The sequence below is a fragment of the Schistocerca gregaria genome, chromosome 6 (assembly GCF_023897955.1).
Source record: "Schistocerca gregaria isolate iqSchGreg1 chromosome 6, iqSchGreg1.2, whole genome shotgun sequence".
NCBI lineage: Eukaryota > Metazoa > Arthropoda > Insecta > Orthoptera > Acrididae > Schistocerca > Schistocerca gregaria.
This window is the reverse complement of record NC_064925.1, coordinates 495,142,879-495,168,145: the sequence shown is the minus strand read 5'-3', so window position 1 is coordinate 495,168,145 and position 25,267 is coordinate 495,142,879. Positions and strand designations below refer to the sequence as shown.

Below are 25,267 nucleotides of genomic sequence, written 5' to 3'. Positions count from 1 at the left end.
TCACCAATCTTTCACGATTCTTTACTATTTCCGTGTAAAAAATTATACCGTAGCAGCTGATCGGTATGAGTCGCGCCCCAGTACTGAAAGACAAGCAGTAAAACATTTCCTCTCCCACATCTTCTAACGCAGCAGTGGCGGCGCTGCGAACACTCGTCCCCCTGTGGTAAGCGACCATCTTTTCCTTGCTCACAGCGGAATTCACCAACGTCAATTAAAATGTTAACGATATCTGAAAATATTACTGTCTGTAATTAGTTTCTTTATTACTGACATAAATGTGGGGTCCTGCTCACTCGTGTCTTAAAGGGTGCCTAAAGGACGCTGCTTCCTCCGATAGCTAGAGAACAATTCAGGCACATCACATTAATGGTTTTTATTACAATAAAGTAAACTGACAATACCTAATTGGTTTACAATGCCGTGTTGCAGGCTATTGGCGCCATGCAAATAATTAATGCCGTTTGCTGTATAGACTGTTCACGCAAGTAATGGATATCGATGACAAGTAACAGCTCTCCTAGTCTACCAGTGTCCGTGCTCTACTGTCCGGCCGAGGCTGGCTGGAGCGGCTCTCATATCCTCTTCGGCTGGACGCCGCTTCTGTCGTGGTGCGGTCCTAGTCAGCGAACTACTGTCTGACTTCGTCTCACAGCCTTCTCTGCTCTAGGGTTCTTCACCTTCGTGCCGGCACTTGTCGTTACATCGGAACACAAGAAAACTACACTCTTAAGAAACTCTTGACGTTAATTGGCATTTCTGGATTCGGCTGTTAATTGCTGGGTGCTTAACGTTATAAAACACGATTGATAACCCCGAGCCGCAGTTTGATGACTGTAGCACTGTCGCAGCTTCCGTAGTTGTGGTCCTCAGTTCAAGGACTGGTTTGACTCTGCTCTCCATCAACTTTGATCCCATCAGGAACCGTTGTCCACAGCGGCCGCAGACTATAATGAAGGAGAGGCACACAGCAGTCAGTCGCAACCCCATTAGTTTTAATTATTCTTGAAAACCTAGATTTAGGCTATAAATAGCCGTCTTCAGTGCATTTACCTTATCAAAATCTTAAAATGGTTGCGATTCAGCAACTGTATAAATTTGAAGAGGTTGAAAAAGTAATGCAACCAGTTGCAAGCCAAAGGTTTATTTAGCTCTTGACCTAGCTTTCGATATTTCTAAAAATATCTGCTTCAGAAGGAGTGGGCCTTGTTACATCACATGGTGGTAAGTAACAGAAGATGAAGCCGAGAGACTCTTGTGATATATAAAATAGATATAAAAACCAGGAACATTACATGACATGACTTAAGACAGCGGCCAGATTACATTCAGCGTATGTCAGAATAAATGTATTCGCGCACTGGTAAAGGCTCTTGTCTACATAACATTGTAACAGGATTCCAAAGCGTAAAATATTTGCATAACCTAAGTATTCACCATGCACCTGCTGTAAGTTATGTAGACAAGAGATTTTACCACTAGGCGAAAGCATTTATTCTGACGTACGCAGACTAAGGGCAATTTATGTTACTATGTGTTCTTACAGATGTGTAGGCAGATGGACAATCAGCACTTCTACCTATATCTGTAAGAACATATCATTATGAAGGTCTGAAGTAGTGATGGAGGGAAATGACATCAGAATCCTGCCGGGCTGTCGATAAATACGTAAGAGTATGAGGGGATGGAGATCTCTTCAGAACAGCACGTGGCAAGGCATCCCGGTGTGCTCAATAATATTCATATCTGGGGAATTTGGTCGCCAGCGGATATGTTTAAACTCCGAAGAGTGTCCCTCGAGCCGCTCTGTAGCAGTTCTGGACGCATGGGGTGTCGAATTGTCCTGCCGGAATTGCCTAACGCCGTCGGAATGCACAATGGATATTAATGGATGCATATGATCAGACAGGATGCTTACGCACGTGTCACTTCAGAGTCGTATCTAGACTCATCAGGGGTCCCATATCACACCAGTTGCACACGCCTCGCACCTTTACAGAGCCTCCACCAGCTTGAATAGTCCCCAGCTGACATGCAGGGTCTATGGATACATGAGGTTATCTCCATACCCGTACACGTCCATCCGCTCGATACAATTTGAGACGAGACTCACCCGGCCAGGGAACATGTCTCCAGTCATCAACTGGCCATTGTCGGTGTTGACGGGTCCAGGCGAGGCGTAAAGCTTTGTGTCGTGCAGCCATCAAGGGTACACGAGTGGGCCTTCGGCTCCGAAAGCCCATATCGACGATGTCCCGTTGAATGGTTCTCACGTTGACACTTGATGATAGCCCAGCATTGAAATCTGCAGCAATTTGCTGAAGGGCTGCACTTCTGTCAGGCTGAACGGTTCTCTTCAGTCTTTGTTGGTCTCGTTCTTGCAGGATGTTTTTCCGGCCGCAGCAATGTCGGAGATTTGATATTTTACCGGATTCCTGTTATTCACGATACACCCGTGAAATGGTCGTACGGGAAAATCCTCACTTCATCGCTACCTCAGTGATACTGTGTCCCACAGCTCGTGCTCTGACTATAACACCACGTTCAAACTCACTTAAATCTTGATAACCTGCCATTGTAGCAGCAGTAACCGATCTAAGAACTGCGTCAGACACTTGTTGTCTTATATAGGCAGCGGCGTATTCTGCCTGTTTGCATATCTCTGTACTTGAATACGCATGCCTATACCAGTTTCGTTGGCCCTTCAGTGTAAATGGGTTGCAGTGGGTAGTTGAAGTGAGTGCCGCGACGGAGAGGAAACGTGTTTTGTAACAAGTGTGTACCCTGACTGTGGATAGGCGGCCGGAGTGGCCGAGCGGTTCTAGGCGCTACAGTCTGGAGCCGAGCGACCGCTACGGTCGCAGGTTCGGATCCTGCCTCGGCCATGGATGTGTGTGATGTCCTTAGGTTAGTTAGGTTTAATTAGTTCTAAGTTCTATCCGACTGATGACCTCAGAAGTCGCATAGTGCTGAGAGCCATTTGAACCAGCCTGGCCGTGGATAGTTAGCTTTACTTTCTGACAAATAGTTGTGGGTAGCACTTGCAATGCACCAAGAATTCCTTCGACATTCGTTCTAACGCACAGACAAAGTAAATATCATCCATCTTTCATCATTTTAAAAATAAAAGCGTTCCAAGAAAAGTGTTTCATTCTACAGATTAGTTAGGTGCTAAGGTTGGTGATAATGTGGGGGTGGGGGAATAACAGATATCGGGGCAGAGGGAGATAGCGGAGGTACTAGCTAATTTCTGATTGTACTCAGGGGTAACGGTCTAAGTAAGGTTGGGAACCATTGGTCTACACAAACAGACAGAAATTTGAAACCCAGAATTTCTGTGGTGAGAGTTTTTAGCCTTTACCATCGCGCACCTTTTGTCGGTAAACGACGTGGAGCCAAACACTTCCTCCTGTATGCCGCTCTGTGTAAATGTACGAGTTAAAAAGCCAGCCCTTGAAGTGAAACTGTTGAGAGCGGTGCTAATGCTTCGCTGAGCCCAAACAGCCGCGCAGTGCCCGAGCGGCCGTCGCGAGGCTGGTGAATTATGCATGCCCATTAGCGTTATTGTCCGGCCTTGTTCCCGGGCGGCACAGGCGCGCCTCTGTCCGAACCTCCCCGGCCAGTAAATCAGAGCGGTCGCAGCAGAAGCGGTGTCCGAAGGCGAGCGCTTGTGTTACTTCTGGACGCCAGGTACGTCTATGTCATCGTGCTTGCGGCTCTCACAGCTGTAGCGGTAGCTGGTAGTTGATTCGTCCGTACACCTGTGCTACCACAGCTATAGAACATCCCACTAGCACAGCCGTTAGCGATCTAAAACGGCCTGCTTTCCTGCTTTCAAGGATGCTGGGATCTAGTGTTCATCAGCGACAGGTAAGTCCAGTAGTTTCTCCAAAGCAATCGCAATTTTCCCTCTCGCAGACTACACTCTCACGTTACATTGCAGTACACACCTTCCAGATGTGACGTTTGCACCGTGTAGCTCATAAAATTACTTTTCATGTGAGGTGGCATTGACATCTTGTTCGTAAGTGTTTCGTTCACTGCAGAAATCGGTTTATCTGGATTGCATTCAGCAATGGTCGCCGCTTTTCGAGCCGAGAGATGCAGTACTCCTGGAAAGGAGAAGCTTTTATTCTGTTACTTCGCGACTTTCTTGGAAGTGCGTCGTGAGCAGCTTAATATCAACAGCTATCGCAGTAGCTGTGGATCTCCGTGCGTTGCAGATGCATGAGGTGAAACTCGACTGGGATATTCCGTGGTTGCCAATTCACATCCTACAGTGTTACATCATTTGATATCTCCATTACGCAGCGTGTTTCACAAGGATTCAAACAATTTCACAACAGTATCTCCTTTATTAAATAAAGACAGAAATCTAGGATGAATTGTAACTTATTTGGTAAAGAACTGTACGCTTTTACAACGATATATCCTTAACATAAATGTGCATACAACTGTGGAGTACTTTTTACGACTTAGCGTAAGATCCAAGTTTTCGTTTGTCTTTCACAGGTGTTCAGTGTGCCCTCCACTGGACGCAGTACAAACATCCAGACCAAAGTCAACCTAGTGCTCTACATTTGCGAGGATGTCAGGAGACGCTGCTTTCACTATTGTCTAGAGTAGTAAAACTACCGTAGGCTACTGTAGACTGTCGTAAGTAAGCGTAGAATACCGTAGTTTTCCAAGCAGCTATGGTCAGTTAACGTAATACCTATGTTACGTGTGTTGCATACCTATGTGGTGTTACCTCGTAACGTTCGGTTCCTTTGTGTATGCGGTCAGTGTCTTTCTAGGTTCCCCTAAAAATCGGAAGCGGTGAACCGTCTAGAAATTGATTGAAGATACATAAAGGATCAGGTAACGTACAGACCGAATGGCTCTGAGCACTATGGGACTCAACTGCTGTGGTCATTAGTCCCCTAGAACTTAGAACTACTTAAACCTAACTAACCTAAGAACATCACACACATCCATGCCCGAGGCAGGACTCGAACCTGCGACCGTAGCAGTCGCACGGTTCCGGACTGCGCGCCTAGAACCGCGAGACCACCGCGTCCGGCCGTACAGAACGTTTTTGTTCTACATAGTAATCCTGTTTGTTATTTAAAAGTAAGCAGGCCGCTGTGGCCGAGAGGTTCTAGGCGTTTCAGTCCGGAGCACCTACCGTCACAAGTTCGAATCCTGCATCGGGCATGATGTGTGTGATGTCCTTAGCTTAGTTAGGTTTAAGTAGTTCTAAGTCTAGGGGACTGATGATCTCAGATGTTAAGTCCCATAGTGCTTAGAGCTATTTGAACCATTTAAAAGTAAACAGTATTTACAGAACATTTGAAACTGTTTAATTCAGGCCTTATTTGAAAATCGTAGATTCCTAAAAAGAAACGAGGGACATTGTAGTAGAAGTAAACAAAACAATACGGATTAATCATCTAGCGCTAGAAAACACAACTTCCTCAACAATATAAAATAAAAAAGAACGCATAATAAAACTGTATCAAACATCGTTTAAATACATCAATCGAACTTACATAAAAATGTTCCTGTTATTCACAGATAATTTTCGCATCTATCAATAATAGAATAATAACGGGAACCTTTGCCTCTGATCATGATGAAGGCCGTTCTGCTGAGTACAAAATAAAACAATATATACAAATATAGGAAGTGGATTAACAGTGAATGATGTGCGGTTTTAATTATGTACAAAAAAAACAGCCAGACAGATAAACAGACAAACTGGGAGAAGTCATCGGCCCGTAGTTTCTCTCTTACACATCCATTTATGTTTCTTTCCCTACCAGTGCTACCAATACTGCCGCTAAACCTACCATTTACTACCTTATTTACCTAAGTGTACCAAACAACACAACCGTAAATCTCGGCGGTGAAGTACTATCAACGGAAATCACAGTTGTAAGTAAACCGTACCTGCTGAAATGACTCGACGCACATTAGATAGTGAACTAGCAAGGGGGCGACCTAGTTGTATGAGGCAGACTCCTACCATATGAATCAGCACCTTGTCAGTCTGGTAGTTAAAATTTCCTCACGTTTCTTTCATAGTTCGTGTCGATGATACAGTATTGTGAAATCGGAAAAATTGTTTTGAAGCACTGTTCAAGTAACAGACTTCCTTAACTTTATTCCATCTGGTTCACTTTGTCTGCAATCACAAGTAGAATCTTAGTCGCAATAGATACACCGTTATTAAAGAAAATTAGTTCGATTGCTTATTAGCAGAATGACTCTCCATTCACACGCAAGAGCCTCGATTATGGATCAAATGGCGTGAGAAAGAACGTTGATTACGCTGCGACGGAAAAGGGCAGGTGGCAAACCGCCAGTACACAGTAATAAGTGAACATTAGTATATCACTGTTAATTAAAATGACTGACGTTTGTAACATGAAACAATCCCCCTCGAACATGCATGCCGTTGTACAAGCTGTTATTTGAAGTCTGAAGTACGTACAACGTTTCTCTGACACAACCCTGACAACACATCCGTGCCAGGTAGAGCTTTAAACATCAGTTATAACGGTTATTCAGTGCATTGCAAATGCCAAGTGCGCGCATCAGGAAAATGCTGCACATCAATGTCAGATGTAATTATATTCCCAGGTACATAATAAGTGGGTGGAATGGTTAGATAGAGTGGGGTGATACTTTCCTTCGCCAGCCGCGGTGGTCTCGCGATTCTAGGCGCGCAGTCCGGAACCATGCTACGGTAGCAGGTTCGAATCCTGCCTCGGGCATGGATGTGTGTGATGTCCTTAGGTTAGTTAGGTTTAAGTAGTTCTAAGTTCTAGGGGACTGATAACCACAGCAGTTGAGTCCCATAGTGCTCAGAGCCATTTTTTTTATACTTTCCTTCAAAATGAATTACAATTTTATTACTTTAAAAATTCCCTTCAAAAATAAAAGTATTCACGAACTCTCATCCAGTCACAGTTTAGAACAACATACAAAGAATTAAACTGACATTCCTCCACAGTTTTCTCAGCAAATACATAATGCAAGTGCAATAGTTTCAGAAAAGGCACCATAATAAACCAGTACATATATTTAACACTCATTATCTATCAATTCCCCGTAATCCGTCCATGGAAGATACAACCTTGACATGAAGTTCATCAACATCTAGAAAACAAATGTTTACATAGGCAAACATGTAACTGCACATTTTTCAACGCAGTTAATAAAAGCTGTACAATATTGTTCATGACTTTTCCCATAACCGAGCTCCTATGAAATTCAACAAATCAGCAAGACTGGAGCCACAGCACTCATAAACTCTTAAGAAACTCAAGTTGCCTGACCAACGGTTTTCTGAATCATAACCAGAGCCTTTGTTCACGGTAATCAAGTCAACCAAGCACTTCCTGCGCATGCAGCGAGGTACACCATGATGCACACCCGCGAAGGGACAGCCTTAACGCACTGGATCACTCGATGGTGGCTGCCGACGTTGACGACACAGAAACCAGGAAACCAAGCACGTCCAGGGCGTGGAAACTGTGTGCTCCGGTAGGGTGGGTACCGTTGATGGTTTTTAGAGGACGAAAGCTGGTGGTGGAAGAAAACTACACGGCAGGCGGCTTCTTTTTGGGTCATACCAACAACTAATGAGAACGTGAGCAGGGGTCAGTAAATAAGGTAGAATGCTACACAATTTTGGGTGTACATATCGATGAAAACTTGAACTGGAAGGAGCATATTACTGAGCTCCTCACAAAATTGAGTTCAGCTACTTTTCCTATTTATATTATTGCTAGTCTCTGAAACTAATGTGTCAGCTTCCTGACATTTTTTGCATTTTTCTACTCAACAGTGTCTTACGAAATAATTTTCTGGGGTAATTCATCACTAAAGAAAATATTGATTTCACAGAAGCGAACAGTAAGAATAATATATGGTGTTCACCCACAGATGTTATGTAGGTACCTCTTCAAGGAGCTATGCGTTTTAACGTATATTTTCGATAGTGAAATCCGTCATACACAATCCATCACAATGTGAGAAGAAAGATCATTGATGTCTATAGTTACAACACTAGACGGAAAAATGACCTTTATTGCCCATTGTTAAAGCTTTCAGTGGCTGACAAAGGAGCCCAGTATCCAGCAACAAAAATTATTGATCATTTCCTCAATAACGTAAAATACCTGACAGTAGCCAAGTAAGTTTTAAATCTGATTTGAAATCATTTCTCCTGCACAACTCCTTCTATTCTATTGACGGATTTGTAATTAAAAATTGACGGCTAGTAAAAAATAGAAAAAGAAGAAAAATAATTAAGTGTAGTTGCGGGAGTAGGACTAAAAATAATGTGTTCATTAATGCATACAAATACTGTAACTGACTCGTTCCACATCATTACGATAAAAAAATCATTCAAACGATAAATGGAACGTGTAACTAACTGATGAGGCGCCACATTTAGCATGGCCACAGCGCCTCGATATGAAGCGCGGGCGATGACTGAGCCGGCACACGTTTAGTTAATTATGGTTTGGAGGACTGCGTGTTGTAGGTGGAATGCTGTTGCCGTTGTCTAAAATTTTATAGACACATGCGCAGGAAATCGTGCAATATAACTACAATTTTTATATGATCAGTTTATTTCATACGATAGTTTATCGGCATCCATAGCAAAAGCCACGTATTTTTTTATTGTTGTTATTCTTGAATAACCAGGCTGCCGAGATCAAAGTCGGTGGCAGCGGCTCGTAAGTAAAAAGGTACCCTTTGCAGTAGCAACTCCCTAAGAAAGATCCTGACAGTTTTTTCTTAACCGCAACACCCACCTACACCAATAATTCACGTGCCACACATCACACGATGCGTTCAGTACAGGAAGACAGTTACTGTGGTATAATTATGAACTAGGAGCTGACAGTCGAAAAAAAAAATACGCGTTTAAAGAGACTAGCAGCCTCCCATACAGTTTAGCGAAAACTGCCGCATATGAGGCATTCAAACAGTTGTAAGAGAAGGAGTAGAGATCTCACGGTACAAGCACATGTTACAACTGCGCGCCTATAAGGTGTGTAATGTAAAACAAACTATAATAGGGCAATGCAACCGTGTAACTGTGCAACGCACTGAAGATCCGTCGCAGCAACCGACATTGCACCTTTACTGAGACAGTTCTCGCGCTTTTCATTATGTGCACGTGGACATTTAGGCCACTGGCAATCGAATTCAGCTTAAGGGGAGACAGAGGCCAGTTTTTATTCGTATTCTGCCATTGCTATTCCGCCCTGTGGATAGATAATTTTCAAGAGAACTATGTGAAATCAGTGAAATTTTTATTGAGTGTATATAACATATATGTCTGCATTTACAAATAAAGTTAATAAAATACGTCTCATAGATATGAAGAATTTTTTTTTTTCACTAGTAAAATTTCACTTTTTAACTACATTAATTACAATAAAAAAAATTCTACTGTGTTGGTGGTTTTCAATTTACTTCTAATAATGTATTACCATGCTGAGTACAAAATGACCATATTTATAACGCAGTTAGTTTAGAAAATGATGGTATGTACAGTCAAAAGACGTAGTTTTGAGAAAAATCAATTTAAAATTTAGTATTACAATTTTAGTATAACAATTTTAGTGTAGTTATTAACAAGAATTATTCACCACTAATATTTTTCTGCACCATACTGAGCATCATCTGAATCATTCTGATCTCTTATTCCCCCCCCCCCCCCCTTTTCTGTATAGCTACTTTTGTGCATTTTAAATTTGCAATTTCTGCTTCACAGATTCTCTCTTTATCTATTTTCACCAAGGATTTTGCGGTATTTCCACTAGATTTTATGCCCAGTACTTCCAAACCACCCAGTTTTCTTGTTACACCACCACTGAAACATAAAACAGAGTCACAAACACCAGATTTGAGGGTTGTAATCTGAACAAATCAATGTTCGGTAACCAGGTCTAAATGATGGACTTCACACATTCATTTACATTTTGAGTTTTCCGATGAAGACTTTTCTTCCACAAAGTGTCTTTACAAATATTTCTAATTATAGATTTAATTTCATTCATTACTGCTGCAGGTAAACAACGTTTGTGGTCATTTGTTGAAATTCTCCTGTAATTTCACCAAGTTTCATGATGATTCGGCCAATTTCATTTGTGGAAAACTCATAGAAAAAGGTAGAGCATACAGCTTTTTTCATGTTTTCTAAATTTCCAGCATTTCTTCTTATTGCCAAACCATAATAATTCTGTAGTCTATCTCTTTCAACATTTGTCAGACGACCTTTACCACCTACCTTCTTACGATCTTCCAGTATTTCTTTTTTACTTTTCTTTTAATAATCTTCTCAACCTTAACCCCATCCTCTTCTGAACATGGCCAATGGATTCTAATTTAGAAATAGAAATAGGAAATGCCGTACAAGGAATAAAAAAAACCTGTGCATTATCCGTGCATGACCGGAAAAACTGTTGTATTTATATGAAACAAAAACTGCTTTATGCAGGAAATGACGGACATTTCTAATGTGTAAAAAATTTGCCTTGCACCTTGTCAGAAGCACGCTTGTTAGACATGAGACATACATTATTTAATCAAAATTCTAAATTGATGATCCCTTGATGCCTCAGAACATGTCCTACCAACCGGTCCATTCTTCTTGTTAAGTTGTGCCACGAAGTCCTCTTCTCCCCAATTCTATTCAATACCTTCTCATTAGTTATGTGATCTGACAACTAATGTTCAGAATTCTTCTGTAGCACCACATTTCGAAACCCTCTATTCGCTTCTTGTCCAAGCTATTTATCACCCACGTTTCTCTTCCATACATGGCTACACTCCAAACAAATACTTTCAGAAACGACTTCCTGACACGTAAATCTATACTCGATGTTAACAAATTTCTCTTCTTCGGAAACGCTTTCCTTGCCATTGCCAGTGTACATTTTATATCCTCTGTACTTCGACCATCAGCAGTTATTTTGCTCCCCATATAGCATAACTCCGTTACTACTTTATCTGTTTCATTTCCTGATCTACTTCCCTCAGCATCACCCGACTTAATTCGACCACATCCCATTACCCTCGATTTGCTTTTGTTGATGTTCATCTTATATCCTCCTTTCAAGACACTGTCCATTCCGTTCAACTGCTCTTCCAAGTCCTTTGCCGTCTCTGACAGAATTACAATGTCATCGGCGAACCTCAAAGTTTTTACTTCTTCTCCATGGATTTTAATTCCTACTCCGAATTTTTTATTTGTTTCTTTTGCTGATTGCTCAATATACAGATTGAATAACATCGGGGAGAGGCTACAACCCTGTCTCACTCCCTTCCCAACCGCTGCTTCCCTTTAGTGCCCCTCGACTCTTGTAACTGCCATCTGGTTTCTGTACAAATTGTAAATAGCGTTTCGCTACCTGTATTTTACCCATGCCACCTTCAGAATTTGAAAGAGAGTATTCCAGTCAACATTGTCAAAAGCTTTTTCTAGTTCTACAAGTGCTAGAAAGGTAGGTTTGCCTTTCCTTAATCTTTCTTCTATGATAAGTAGTAGAGTCAGCGAGGGTAGCCGCACGTTAATTGTAGCCACTCGATAGCTGCACGCACTTGCAGCCGATACGTGTGCGCGGACCCCGGCGCTGACACAGTGTCTGTTCGCTGTTGCAGATGGTGGCGGCGTGAGGCATGCCTGATGTGTGCCGGTCAGACTCGCAGCGGTCTGACGCCTCGCACCGGCCGCGCGTCTCCTTCAACAGGGACGTGCACGTGAAGCGCATCAGTGAGTACCGCAGCCAGCCGGCCTGTCTCGTCTGCGGCGCACGAGGCCTTCCGCGAACGCCCCGCGCACCGACTAACAATCTCACTTTGCAGACAGCTACCGTCCTAACCTTCCAAATTGCAAACGATGTCGCGCAGCCGACGAAAGGCCAGTATACTGACAGGGGACACTCCCCATCGCACCCCCTCAGACGTAGTGTTACAAGAGAGACGAGTAGACAGCCCGTCGAAAGCTGAACACAGGCCAAGCATGAAAACAGGAAGAAGCTGTTCTGTACTCCGAAAAAAAAACGCGAAACTGTATCAGTATCAGTGAGCGATCCAAGAGCAAGAAGTACACTGCTGACCATTAAATTGGCTACACCAAGAAGAAATGCAGATGATAAACGGGTATTGATTGGACAAATATATTACTCTAGAACTGACAACATTTTCACGCAATTTGGGTGCATAGATCCTGAGAAATCTGTACCCAGAACAACCAGCTCTGGGCGTAATAACGGCCTTGATACGCCTGGGCATTGAGTCCAACAGAGCTTGGATGCCGTGTACAGGTACAGCTGCCCATGCAGCTTCAACACGATACCACAGTTCATCAAAAGTAGTGACTAGCGCATTGTGACGAGCTAGTTGCTCGGCCACCAATGACCAGACGTTTTCAATTGGTGAGAGATCTGGAGAATGTGCTGGCCAGGGCAGCAGTGGAACATTTTCTGTATCCAAAAGGCCCGTACAGGACCTGCAACATGCGGTCGTGCATTATCCTGCTGAAATGCAAGGTTTCGCAGGGATCGAATGAAGGCTAGAGCCACGGATCGTAACACGTTTTAAATGTAACGTCCACTGTTCAGAGTGCGAACAAGAGATGACCGAGACGTGTAACCAATGGCACCCCATACCATCACGCCGGCTGATACGCCAGTATGGTGATGACGAAAACACGCTTGCAATGTGCGTTCACCGCGATGTCGCCAAACACGGATCCGACCATCATGATGCTGTAAACATAACCTGGATTCATCCCAAAAAATGACGTTTTGCCATTCGTGCATCCAGATTCGTCGTTGAGTACACCATCGCAGGCGCTCCTGTCTGTGATGCAGCGTCAAGGGTAACCGCAGCCACGGTCTCCGAGCTGACAGTCCATGCTGCTCGAAACGTCGTCGAACTGTTCGCGTTGATGGTTGTCGACTTGCAAACGTCCTCATCTGTTGCCTCATGGATCGAGACGTGGCTGCACGATCCGTTACAGCCATGCGGATAAGATGCCTCTCATCACGACTGCTGGTGATACGAGGCCGTTGGGATCCAGCACGGCGTTCCGTATTACCCTCCTGAATCCTCCGATTCCATATTCTGCTAACAGTCATTGGATCTCGACCAATGCGATTAGCAATGTCGCGATATGATAAACCGCAATCGCGATAGGCTACAATCCGATCTTTAACAAAGTCGGAAACGTGATGGTTCTCATTTCTCCTCATTACACGAGGCATCACAACAACGTTTCACCAGGCAACGCCGGTCAACTGCTGTTTGTGTATGAGAAATCGGTTGGGAACTTTCCTCGTGTCAGCTCGTTTTAGGTGTCGCCAGCGGCGCCTACCTTGTACGAATGCTCTGAAAAGCTAATCATTTTCATATTACAGCACCTCTTCCTGTCGGTTAAATTTAGCGTCTGTAGCACGTCATCTTCGCGGTGTAGCAATTTTAATGGCAAGAAGTGTATTAATCCATTAAACTGTATGTATAAGAAGAAATCAACAGGCACGTAAAGTCTGGCGTCAAGAGAATGGCGAGAAGCGTCACAGCCGACAGCATTTCACGCAAAGAGACTTGGAAATGACAGGTGGCGACGCCGTGAGTGACGGCAGGGATAGGTATTATAGTGCCAAAGCGTCAATCAGCCGTAGCTTGGGAGCTGATGGAAGATACGAAGCGGCGTGTGAGAGGCGGAGCCGGCAGGATGCGATCGGCGGTGTTTTGCTGGGCGGCGCGTGGGCCAGCGGGCGAATGGTGGGCGGCGTCCGAGAGCCAAGGCCGCCGGGGGCGCGCTGCTGGGGGCGGCGCCGTGGGCGGCGAGGCCGACAGAGCTCTGACTCCACCAGCCGCGGAGGCCGGCCTCGCGCGGCGCGTCGAGCGAGAGAAACGCGTGTAGGGTTTTGGAGCATATACTGTATTCAAACATTATGAATCACCTCGAAGGGAACGATCTATTGACACGTAATCAGCATGGCTTCAGAAAACATCGCTCTTGTGCAACGCAGCTAGCTCTTTATTCGCACCAAGTAATGGCCGCTATCGACAGGGGATCTCAAGTTGATTCCGTATTTCTAGATTTCCGGAAAGCTTTTGACACCGTTCCTCACAAGCGACTTCTAATCAAGCTGCGGGCCGTCTCAGTTGTGCGACTGGATTCGTGATTTCCTGTCAGGAAGGTCGCAGTTCGTAGTAATAGACGGCAAATCATCGAGTAAAACTGAAGTGATATCAGGTGTTCCCCAGGGAAGCGTCCTGGGACCGCTACTGTTCCTGATCTATATAAATGACCTGGGTGACAATCTGAGCAGTTCTCTTAGACTGTTCGCAGATGATGCTGTAATTTACCGTCTAGTAAGGTCATCCGAAGACCAGTATCAGCTGCAAAGCGATTTAGAAAAGATTGCTGTATGGTGTGTCAGGTGGCAGTTGACGCTAAATAACGAAAAGTGTGAGATGATCCACATGAGTTCCAAAAGAAATCCGTTGGAATTCGATTACTCGATAAATAGTACAATTCTCAAGGCTGTCAATTCAACTAAGTACCTGGGTGTTAAAATTACGAACAACTTCAGTTGGAAGGACCACATAGATAATATTGTCGGGAAGGCGAGCCAAAGGTTACGTTTCATTGGCAGGACACTTAGAAGATGCAACAAGTCCACTAAAGAGACAGCTTACACTACACTCGTTCGTCCTCTGTTAGAATATTGCTGCGCGGTGTGGGATCCTTACTAGGTGGGATTGACGGAGGACATCGAGAGGGTGCAAAGAAGGGCAGCTCGTTTTGTATTATCGCGTTGTAGGGGAGAGAGTGTGGCAGATATGATACACGAGTTGGGATGGAAGTCATTACAGCATAGACGTTTTTCGTCGCGGCGAGACCTTTTTACGAAATTTCAGTCACCAACTTTCTCTTCCGAATGCGAAAATATTTTGTTGAGCCCAACCTACATAGGTAGGAATGATCATCAAAATAAAATAAGAGAAATCAGAGCTCGAACAGAAAGGTTTAGGTGTTCGTTTTTCCCGCTCGCTGTTCGGGAGTGGAATAGTAGAGAGATAGTATAAATGTGGTTCGATGAACCCTCTGCCAAGCACTTAAATGTGAATTGCAGAGTAGTCATGTAGATGTAGATGTGAGCGGGATCAAACGTACACGGCGGACCATGAAGCTCACACTTGGTGGAGATCATCACATAATAGCGCCGACCGGTGTGGCCGTGCGGTTCTAAGCGCTTCAGTCTGGAACCGCGCGACCGCTACGGTCGCAGGTTCGAATCCTGCCTCGGGCATGGATGTGTGTGATGACCTTAGGTTAGTTAGGTTAAGTAGTTCTAAGTTCTAAAGGACTGATGACCACATATGTTAACTCCCATAGTGCTCAGAGCCATTTGAACCATCACATAATAGCTGTTAGGTCACTAATCCTTCGTTCCATTCCAAACAAATATCGTAGACGTAGAGAAAGCTTTTGACAATGTTGAGGGCATACTCTCTTTGAAGTTCTGAAGGTAGCAGGGTTATAATAAAGGGAGCGTAAGGCTATTTACCACTTGTACAGAAACCAGACGACAGAGTTGAGGGGCGCCAAAGAGAAGCAGTGGTTGAGAAGGGAGTGAAATAGGGATGTACCGTATCCCTGATGTTATTCAATCTGTACACTGAGCGAGCAGCAAAGGAAACCAAAAAAAAAGTTTGGAGTAGGAATTAAAATCAAGGAAAAGAAAAATTTTGAGGTTTGCCGATGACATTATAATTCTGTACGAAACAGAGAAGGACTTGGAATACCAGTTGAACGGAACGGACAGTGTTTTGAAAACAAGATATAAGATGAACATTAACAAAAGCAAAACAAGTATGATGCTGAGGGTATTAGATTAGGAAATAAGCACTTAATATAGTAGACGAGTTTTTTAATTTGGGCTGCAAAATAACTGATGATAGCCGAGTTGGTATAAAATTTAGACTGACAATGGCAAGAAAAGCATTTCTGAAGAAGAGAAATCTGTTGAACATCGAATATAGATTTAAGTGCTAGGAAATCTTTTCTGAAGGCATTTGGCTGGAGTGTAGCCCTGAATCTAAGTGAAACATGGACGATAAACAGTTTAGATAAAAAGAGAATACAATCTTTCGAAACGTGGTGCTACAGAATAATATCTACGATTAGATGGGTCGATATGAGGAAGTAGTGAATAGAACTGAGTAGACTTGAGATTTGTGTCACAACCTGAGCAAAAGAAGGGATCGATTGATAGGACACATTCCGAAACGTCATGGGATCACCAATTTAGTATCTGAGGAAAGTATGGGGACTAAAAATCATAGAGGGAGACCAAGAGGTGAATACAGTAAGCAAATTCAGGAAGATGTAGGTTTCCGTAGATATTCGGAGATGAAGAGGCTTGCACAGGATAGAGTACCAAAGAGAGGTGCGTCAGACCAGTCGTTGGACTGAAGACGACAACAACAACAACATTGTCAAGACAATAGTGCACGTCCTCTAGGTCTTCATCTGTCCACTTTTCCCTCTAACATTCATCTTTCCATTAATAATGAGCGTGCGGCATTGGTGGCCGGGAGACCTCTCGCGGGGCGGTTCGGCCGCCGCTCCAAAAGTTCCTTAACGCCACGACGGCGACTTGCGAGTGAATGAGGTTCGAAATGATGATGAAAGACACACAACACCCAGTCATGTCGAGGCAGAGAAAATCCCTGATCCTGCCGGGAATCTAACCCGGGACCGCGTGCGCGGGAAGCGAGAACGCTACCGCAAGATTACGAGCCGTGGACATCTTTCCATTGCCTCTTGCCTCCTGGAAATGTGACCAAAGCAAATGTTTCCAGAACATCAGCGCTGTGAAGATTCGCCGTCTTCATCGTGCAGGTTTCTGCTGCATAAGTCAGGATAGGGTGAGTTTTGTCCTGGCTGTTATGGAAGTGTCCCTCCAGATGCGAGCGAGTCTTCTGTAGCCTTTCTCTCAATCGAATTGCGCCTACGGATCCCACGCTCGCAATGACACCAGATCCTAAATACTTGAAGCTACTGACGGCCTCGCAACAAGCATTATTTGTAATCTCAGGTCTGTTATTACGGTGATCTACAAGGATCATTTTGCTGTTTGTGTTGTTGACTTCAAGACCTCATTCTCTGCTTCGTTCAGCCAACCTCCCCATGATGGTTTCCGGTTGATGATCGTCAGAGTGTCGTCTCCACACTACACACTGAGATTGTTAGATTTTCTGCCACATACAAGCATGCCTTCAAGAACATCCCTTATAATGTGCACACTACATGAATTGAACAATAGTGGAGACAGAATGGATCCTTGTCTTACGCCGGCGTTAGTAAATGTCTGAGAAGGTGTTATTGATTCTTTCTGTTGCTGTGTTACTGAAAATGCAGTTGCCACATCAGTTACAGCAGGTGTCTCGGCGTATCCATCTCGTTGAGGATAGTCCATAGCTTTGACCATTTCAGCTTGTCGAAAGCTTTCTTGTAATCCACAAGGCGACGTGAACAGTCTGATATTATATCCCCTTGCCTTCTCGATGAGCTTCTGGATGCTTAGATCTGCTCACGCAGTCCCTTGACTGGAATACACTCACTTTATTCGTCTGATATTTGTGGAAGTAAGAAGGACTTCAGCCTCTCATTCAGTATAGTGAGCATAACTTTACTGGTACGCGAGATACAGCCACAGTCAAGTGGAGAACCTGTCTTGAACAGTGGTATAAAAATGGAATGGCACCACTAGTCTGGCCAATTGCCAAACGTGCAGATCTTTTGACGGAGCCTATGCAGGATGTCCCCACCCAAGTTTTTTAGGACTTCAGCAGTAATTCCACCTATCCGATTCAGAAACTTTTTAAACGCGTTTTCCACCCCACAGAATACGGGTGTAGTGGCATAGAAACAAACAGCCTCGGAATGTCAGCATGAAGAATTTGTTGAAAAGCCCGCAACACACGCTATTAAGATTCTAGAGGATTGCTTGCTGGAGGCTTGCAATGGCATCCCAGACATGGTCTGTCAGGCCAGCGCAGCAAGGATGCATGCACTCCTCAAAGTGTCTGTCGTATGTACTGCAGTGTAAGGTCTTGAAATACCTTGCTACAGTATACCATTTGGTATTTCGACATGACGGGAATATCAAGAGTTTTTATCTCTCTTGCCTTCCATTCAGACGCCCTCTAAAAGTACCAAATCACTCCTGTTGTCATATCCAGTAGTCCCGCACATCACGGTTTTTGGAGATGTAAATATAGAAGTCTCTGGAGTCACCGCCTCCTGCAGCCTTACACAAGTCTGTCCACAGGCACGGTGGCGCCGATCTGACACCCACATACAGAAACCCGAACACCACGGTGTCTCACTGTGGCTCTACACCGTGCAAGTGTCCATTATCTGTGGTCTGGTGTCAGGGGTAAACGACGCATGTAAACTCGGGGTCTCAACCCAGCTCCGAATATCCTGTTCTCGACGGCTCGTGGTGTCACTACCCGTAAGCCCTCTTGGGATTTCAGCCGTTGTCATGCGTCTACCTGTCACAGCCACTCGAACGATCCCACGATCTTAACGCGGTGTAATCTACCTGGAGGACCTGTGACTCCTCTTCTTTCCACACTGTTGCTCTAAGTCCATGTCATCAACACTCGTTCTACAGTCATTGTACTAAAGCCATCTATCTGTACAGTCTGTCTGGAAGATGTTCCAATTCCATAATGCCTCCGATTCAACATTTAGAATCCGAAAGATGACGATATGCTGCACATTTACGTCTTCTAGGCATGCCCTGTTGCGATCTAAAAAGTTCAATAACGTTAGACACATCCATTACCCATCATATATTTATACACTTCATCTCCTCTGTACTGGAATTATTGTACATGAGCTCGCAAGGGAATGAAATTTCGATAAAGATATGGAAATACTGGGGTATCGCGGGTTTTTTAATTACATGGAAAAAATGGTTCAAATGGCTCTGAGCACTATGGGACTCAACTGCTGTGGTCATTAGTCCCCTAGAACTTAGAACTACTTAAACCTAACTAACCTAAGGACATCACACACATCCATGCCCGAGGCAGGATTCGAACCTGCGACCGTAGCAGTCGCATGGTTCCGGACTGCGCGCCTAGAACCGCGAGACCACCGCGGCCGGCGGAGCGCAGGGAACAGTACGCCAGTGGCAAAATGAAGAGTGAAATTCTAGAAATCAGTGTGTACGATGTTGTCAGAAATTTGAATCCGTATGTATTTTTCAAGAAGAAAAGGGAAAAAAAGATGAAAAAGCGTTATTTGCCTAAGATATAAAATCACGTAAATCCCAGACTGAACAGCCGGCACGAACGCAGAGCTTTTAACCTAACTGTGATGTTTGTATTTGTAATTTCCTCTCTCTCTCTCTCTCTCTCTCTCTCTCTCTCTCTCTCTCTCTCTCTCACACACACACACACACACACACACACACACACACCCTCCCTTCTACTTCCCCCGCCTCCCCCTGACTGTCTGTCGTGTATCATAATTAACAGCGAACATTAACACGGGTGAAAGTATGCGACAGTAGAATCAAAAAGGTAACATGAAATGTGGGTCCTCAATCCATATAAGGGCGATTGTATGTGTGTGGTTAGGACATCTGAAAATAGACGACAATAATCCCCCGTAAGCCTTGTTACAAAGTTCAAGAAAGTGAGGAATTTAAGAAACTGCTAAAACTGCCTTAATTTCGCTCCCTTAGGAGACGCAAGATAGGAATAGACTAATTGCACCGTGAAGTGAGACATGTAGGCGACTCCCTTCGCTCCATCCTCGAATGGAACTAGTCGAACCCTACGTGATAGAATTGAAATTACCCTCTGCTATGCCCCATGCAGTGCTCTGCGTAGATGTAGGTACAGAAACTGCTTGTAAATTTACTCACGAAGCGAAACTTGCATTATCGTGAAATAAGATGTCCTCTCATGCATATGACGTGAGTTTTGAGAACTAGTATTCAATCCTCACTCTGCCCATGACACTAGTTATGACCGACGCACGCAGCCATTGATCAAGTGCTTCAAAAGGCCCGCCTCTTCTGACGGTACCGCACATGAATGTAGCGCCGTGGACTAAGGATCTACTCTGCACCACACCCAAATATTAAGCCCTTACATTCTGTTATACGGATAGTGGGGTACGACTGACGGCTAGACCTTTATTATTTGCTCTCAAGAGACGCCACTTTATGGGACACTGATCTTGTTAAAAATGAGCATGTGTCTGAATGAAACACCAGTAAATCCGCAAGACGCTCAGCCAGATGTATGAATGCCGCCAAAGTAGGCGTGGCGCAGATACTGTAACGAAACAGGCTTCCTATGAATGGCACGGATTCTGGGGGACCGGCCGAAGTGGCCGAGCGGTTCAAGGCGCTTCAGTCCGGAACCGCGCGCCCGCTACGATCGCAGGTTCGAATCCTGCTCTGGGCCTGGATGTGTGTGAAGTCCTTAGGTTAGTTAGGTTTAAGTAGTTCTAAGTTCTAGGGGACTAATGACCTCAGATGTTAAGTCCCATAGTGCTCAGAGCCTTTTTTTTTTTTTTTCAGACAGCAAAACGCAGCGGGGGACATTTATAATATGAATAGATTATGATTCTAAGTCGGTGTTCACAATTTTGTTTACCTCCGAATTAGTTTTGGGGGTTCTTGCAGTTGTTTTGATTCTGGGTGACCTCTGAGATGACTAGAGGCCGAAATTTTGCCAGTATTTAACTGTTCAGTCTTTAAAAAAAATGGTAGAGTTCAGACTTCTACGACGTCATACAGCATAAATTAGAAGAAAGTGTTAACCTTCACGGCTTCAGAGAGTCGAAGTTTCACACTACTAGTGTTGCGAAGTAATACTTTAGAACTGGCAGACCTGAATACTACTTTCCGTCACAGCAGCCAGCAGACCACACTGTGTAATGCAGTCATTAAATTGGAAGTTGCCCACCTGCAAGAGTCACGAACCTTGCTCGGCAGCCAAAAATCTAATTCCATATCGGAAGTTATTTTCAAGAGAAAGGCATTCATCTCTAAATTCCAAGACGTTCAAGGCATCGTGCCTCAGCAATCGCAATAACTTATGGACTCCACTGGTGCACATCAGTCAACTCACGCCTGAAAAAGAGATCGTCTGTCCTTATCGTAATAACTAATTATTTGTTAACAGTGCTAATTCCAAGCGCTGTTTGTTATTTACGTCTAATGATGGACTCCATAGAACTTCATAGGAGTGAAATAAGACTGTCAGTTATTAAATGCCCTCAGATGGTTGTTGTATAACACGATAAGGAAATAAGAAGAAGCAGAAGAGATTTTGTAGCCTTGTGTTATTTGACGTGTCAATTTGTAATTACGAAAGCAATAAAGAAAAGGAGGAAGGAACACAAGGAATATTAGGGTTTAACCTCCCGTCGACATAGAGGTCATCAGAATCAGAGTACAAGCTCGGAATACAGGGTGAGTCAGGAGCAAACGTACATGCTTTGAGGGGTGATAATATTGGTGAAAATGGTTCAATTGGCTCTGAGCACTATGGGACTCAGCATCTATGGTCATCAGCCCCCTAGAACTTAGAACTACTTAAACCTAACTAACCTAAGGACATCACACACATCCATGCCCGAGACAGGATTCGAACGTGCGACCGTAGCAGTCGCACGGTTCCGGACAGAAGTGCCTAGAACCGCAGCCACGGCCACGGCAATATTGGTGATTCCGGACAAAAAAATTCAGATGAAGACATGCCTTTTATGTTTTTATTTTGGTGTGGAGCCACAGTCATATAAACTCTTTTGAAAGATATAACCGCTATTTGAGTGTACAACAGGTTTTATTCCACAATCTAGATTTCGGCCTTAGCCCATTTTCAAGTATTACAAGTGTCAATAATCATTAGACTTGGGTAGAACACAAGTCATCGTCAAACTATGTATCTTCGATTATATAAATCAATTTTGTCAAAATTAAATGCGAAAAAAATTGTGTAAAGGCTATGTGTTGGCAGTTAGCATGACTTATTCACTTTATATGGTCGTGGAATGAAATAGATGACCAAATGACTGGCTGAAGTTTCACTACACAACCATATAAAGTGAGTCTCTATCAGTTTGCCGTCTGAATATTTGGGAACGCCTAAAGCGAACCTTCCAGGGCGACGGACTACGTGTTTCCACGTGCTGCTTGCATCAGACCCGACGCCTTCTGGGTCACGGTGTGTCGTGTTTCCACCCTCGCCTCTAAGCACTGCTTCAGAATCCAGATGCTAAAGTGGGTAGGCCACTTATTTTCATTTGGATTTTACTTTATTCGTTGTTCTTCTGGAGCCTTTTTCGTGCAGTTAATAAAACAAAATAAACTGCCGTCTACATGAAAATCGAACGTTGCAAGATAATTATCTAAACAGAATAAAGTTTAAAGAATATTGTGACGATTCTCCTCTCGCTGCCTACCCCGTACCTCGGAAGCACATCGAGCAGTGCCCCCCTGCAGAGTTTTCATCTTTACTTGTCCTCTGTCTATATTACTTTCATGAACAGAAAATATAGTGACGTGAATGTAAACGTATGTTAAATATACACTACTGGCCATTAAAACTGCTACACCATGAAGGTGACGCGCTACAGACGCGGAATTTAACCGACAGGAAGAAGATGCTGTGATACGCAAATTATTAGCTTTTCAGAGCATTCCACAAGGTTGACGCCGGTGCCGACACCTGCAACGTGCTGACATGAAGAAAGTATCCAACCGATTTCTCACACACAAACAGCAGTTGACCGGCGTTGCCTGGTGAAACGTTCTTGTGATGCCTCGTGTACGGAGGAGAAATGCGTACCATCACGTTTCCGACTTTGATAAAGGTCGGATTGTAGCCTATCGCAATAACGGTTTATCGTAACGCGACATTGCTGCTCACGTTGGTCGAGAATGACTGTTAGCAAAATATGGAATCGGTAGGTTCAGGAGGGTAATACGGAACCCCTGATGGATCCCAACGGCCTCGTGTCACTAACAGTCGAGATGACAGGCATCTTATCGGCATGCTATAGTGTTTCAAATCAGTATTCCATTTATTCCATGTTTAGCTTTAGTCTTTTACCAGTATACCTTTGTAAATGTCAATCTGTCAAACCAACAAAACAGTTTTGTGAACCAAAACGAACAGAGAACACAAACTTAAAGAATTTCAACATGTAAGGCGTAGTTTTCTACTGGTAAATATATTTAAAATGCGTATACATTCACATCACTACTTTTCTATTCGTGGAGGTAACAACTGTATTCTATTTTGTTCAGAAACACAATATCATTTGAGAATGGCTTAGAACGCTGAAATTAGTGAACAAATAAAATTAATAACACAAAAGTGGCAAATGCTACCTTCTTTTTAATTATCATCTTGAAAATTCCAAGTTTCGAACTTGAAACGCGTTGATAGCATTATTCCTTCAACACATATTCACCTTTCAACGCAACACATTCTTCCCAACGATGGATAATTTGATATTGACGTTGGTTGTAGAAGTCTGCACTTTCGCCGTTCGATAATCATTGCCCCTCGAAAATTGTCTCTTCGCCATTCTGCCACTCGTTGGTTTCTTCATCCGCGCAAAGAGGGGGTATGAAACCTCTCATGCCAAGAGAAACCGTTGGAGGGGAGGGGAGGATGGAGTATTTGATAGCCCAAAGAAGCAGCGCGTGGGACAGTGTCCTGTAAAGTCGGGTGGGGGGGGGGGGGGGGCATTGTTGTGGAGCAAAAACAACACCCTTGCACAGCTCCCTCGACGTTTCGACAGCCTTCTGTAACCCCGTCAGGAGATTTCGTTAGTATGCTCCAAGCATAATCTGTTGGTACCACGCTATGGCAGTCTCAAAAATCATTCAGTATCACCTCCCTGATGATCGTTGGGCCCTCATCTCTTCCGGCGGTGGGGAATCCACACGTTTCCACTGCTTTGTTGTTGTCGTGGTCATACACCCAGCATTCGTCCATGGTGACTAAGCTCCTAAGTAAGACATCCAGATTGGCCTGACACGACTGCAACATTTCTGCTGTCGCGTCGGTTCGGCGAGCTTTCTGAATGGGTGTGAGCAATCGTGGACCTCAGCGGGAAGCGATCTTTGTCATGTTCAGAATGAAGTGCAAGGTGTTGAAAACCAATCCATGATTGATTTCCACTTTTTCCAGTACAGCCTCGATTTTGATATGTCGGTCTCCGAGCACAAAGGCCTACGCTTCTCTAACGACTTCCGGTTCCTCACAGACAGATGGTCTGCCTCTTCGTTCTCCGTCACTCAGACTTGTCTGACCACACAGGAAGCGTCTGCACCAGGTAGACACTGCGTCATGTTCTGGCACATTGTTTGCCGTATGCTTCCACCAACACAGCATGGATTGATGCAGCGTTATTTCGCTTCAGATGTGGAAAACTGCTGACTGTACGACACTCCACTGTATCAGTGGACTGATCCATTCTGTTTTCATCCAGCCTGAATGGCCGTGGGTGCTGAAGCACCGCTTCCGTGATGCGGATGTGCACTGGCCCCAATCGAATCAGCCTGGCGGATTAACAGTGAGGGTTGGTGTGCCAGCCAGCACAGATGTTGTTTTAAGCGGTTTTCCACATCCCACGATGTGAATGACGGATTGGCACCCAAGTCACGCACCAGTTGCATGCTTAGCAAACATTTAGAGGTCTTTCCCTCACTTCCACATGGATAACACCACACACAGACAGTTAGAGTGAACATGTCCTGCCCCAGGAGTAACAAGGTGGCGCCAAGAAGGTCATCCAGCTACCTGTTTAAGTTACATTCATAAATAACATGCCAACCCCGCGCCGATGCGAGACAAACGCACAATGAGACTGATGATGATCAATTCTGTTTTCGCCATTCTTGGGGTGTGCTATGGTACTGTGGCGTTGGGATTTCGGTGTTAACTATGACTGTACATACGTCTACCTACAGACAAACAAAAAATTAAGTACAAAGCTTAATTTTTTCGATGTGACAGTTAAAACTTTGACTACCCGTCATATCTTTTTGGTGTAGTGAGCAGGTTGTAATACCTCCAATAGTTGAAGTTTTATTTGAAGCTGGTGTTCCATAACACGTGATTTCTTGAGGAATATGAAATTCAGTTTTCACCCTGGTTGTGGTTTTCCTACAGTTGCATCCAATGCACATGGACA

The 25,267-nt window shown here is 44.2% G+C and overlaps 1 protein-coding gene across 1 annotated transcript in view; it reads left to right on the top strand.

The window, feature by feature from the left end:
- Positions 1 to 25,267, top strand: part of LOC126277921 (zinc finger CCCH domain-containing protein 13-like) — a 963,772-nt gene that overhangs the window by 584,355 nt on the left and 354,150 nt on the right. Inside the window, exon 2 of the mRNA XM_049977490.1 lies at positions 11,668 to 11,779. Coding sequence (XP_049833447.1) covers positions 11,686 to 11,779 — 94 coding nt within the window. The 5' untranslated portion in view covers positions 11,668 to 11,685. The remainder of the gene's footprint in view (positions 1 to 11,667; positions 11,780 to 25,267) is intronic.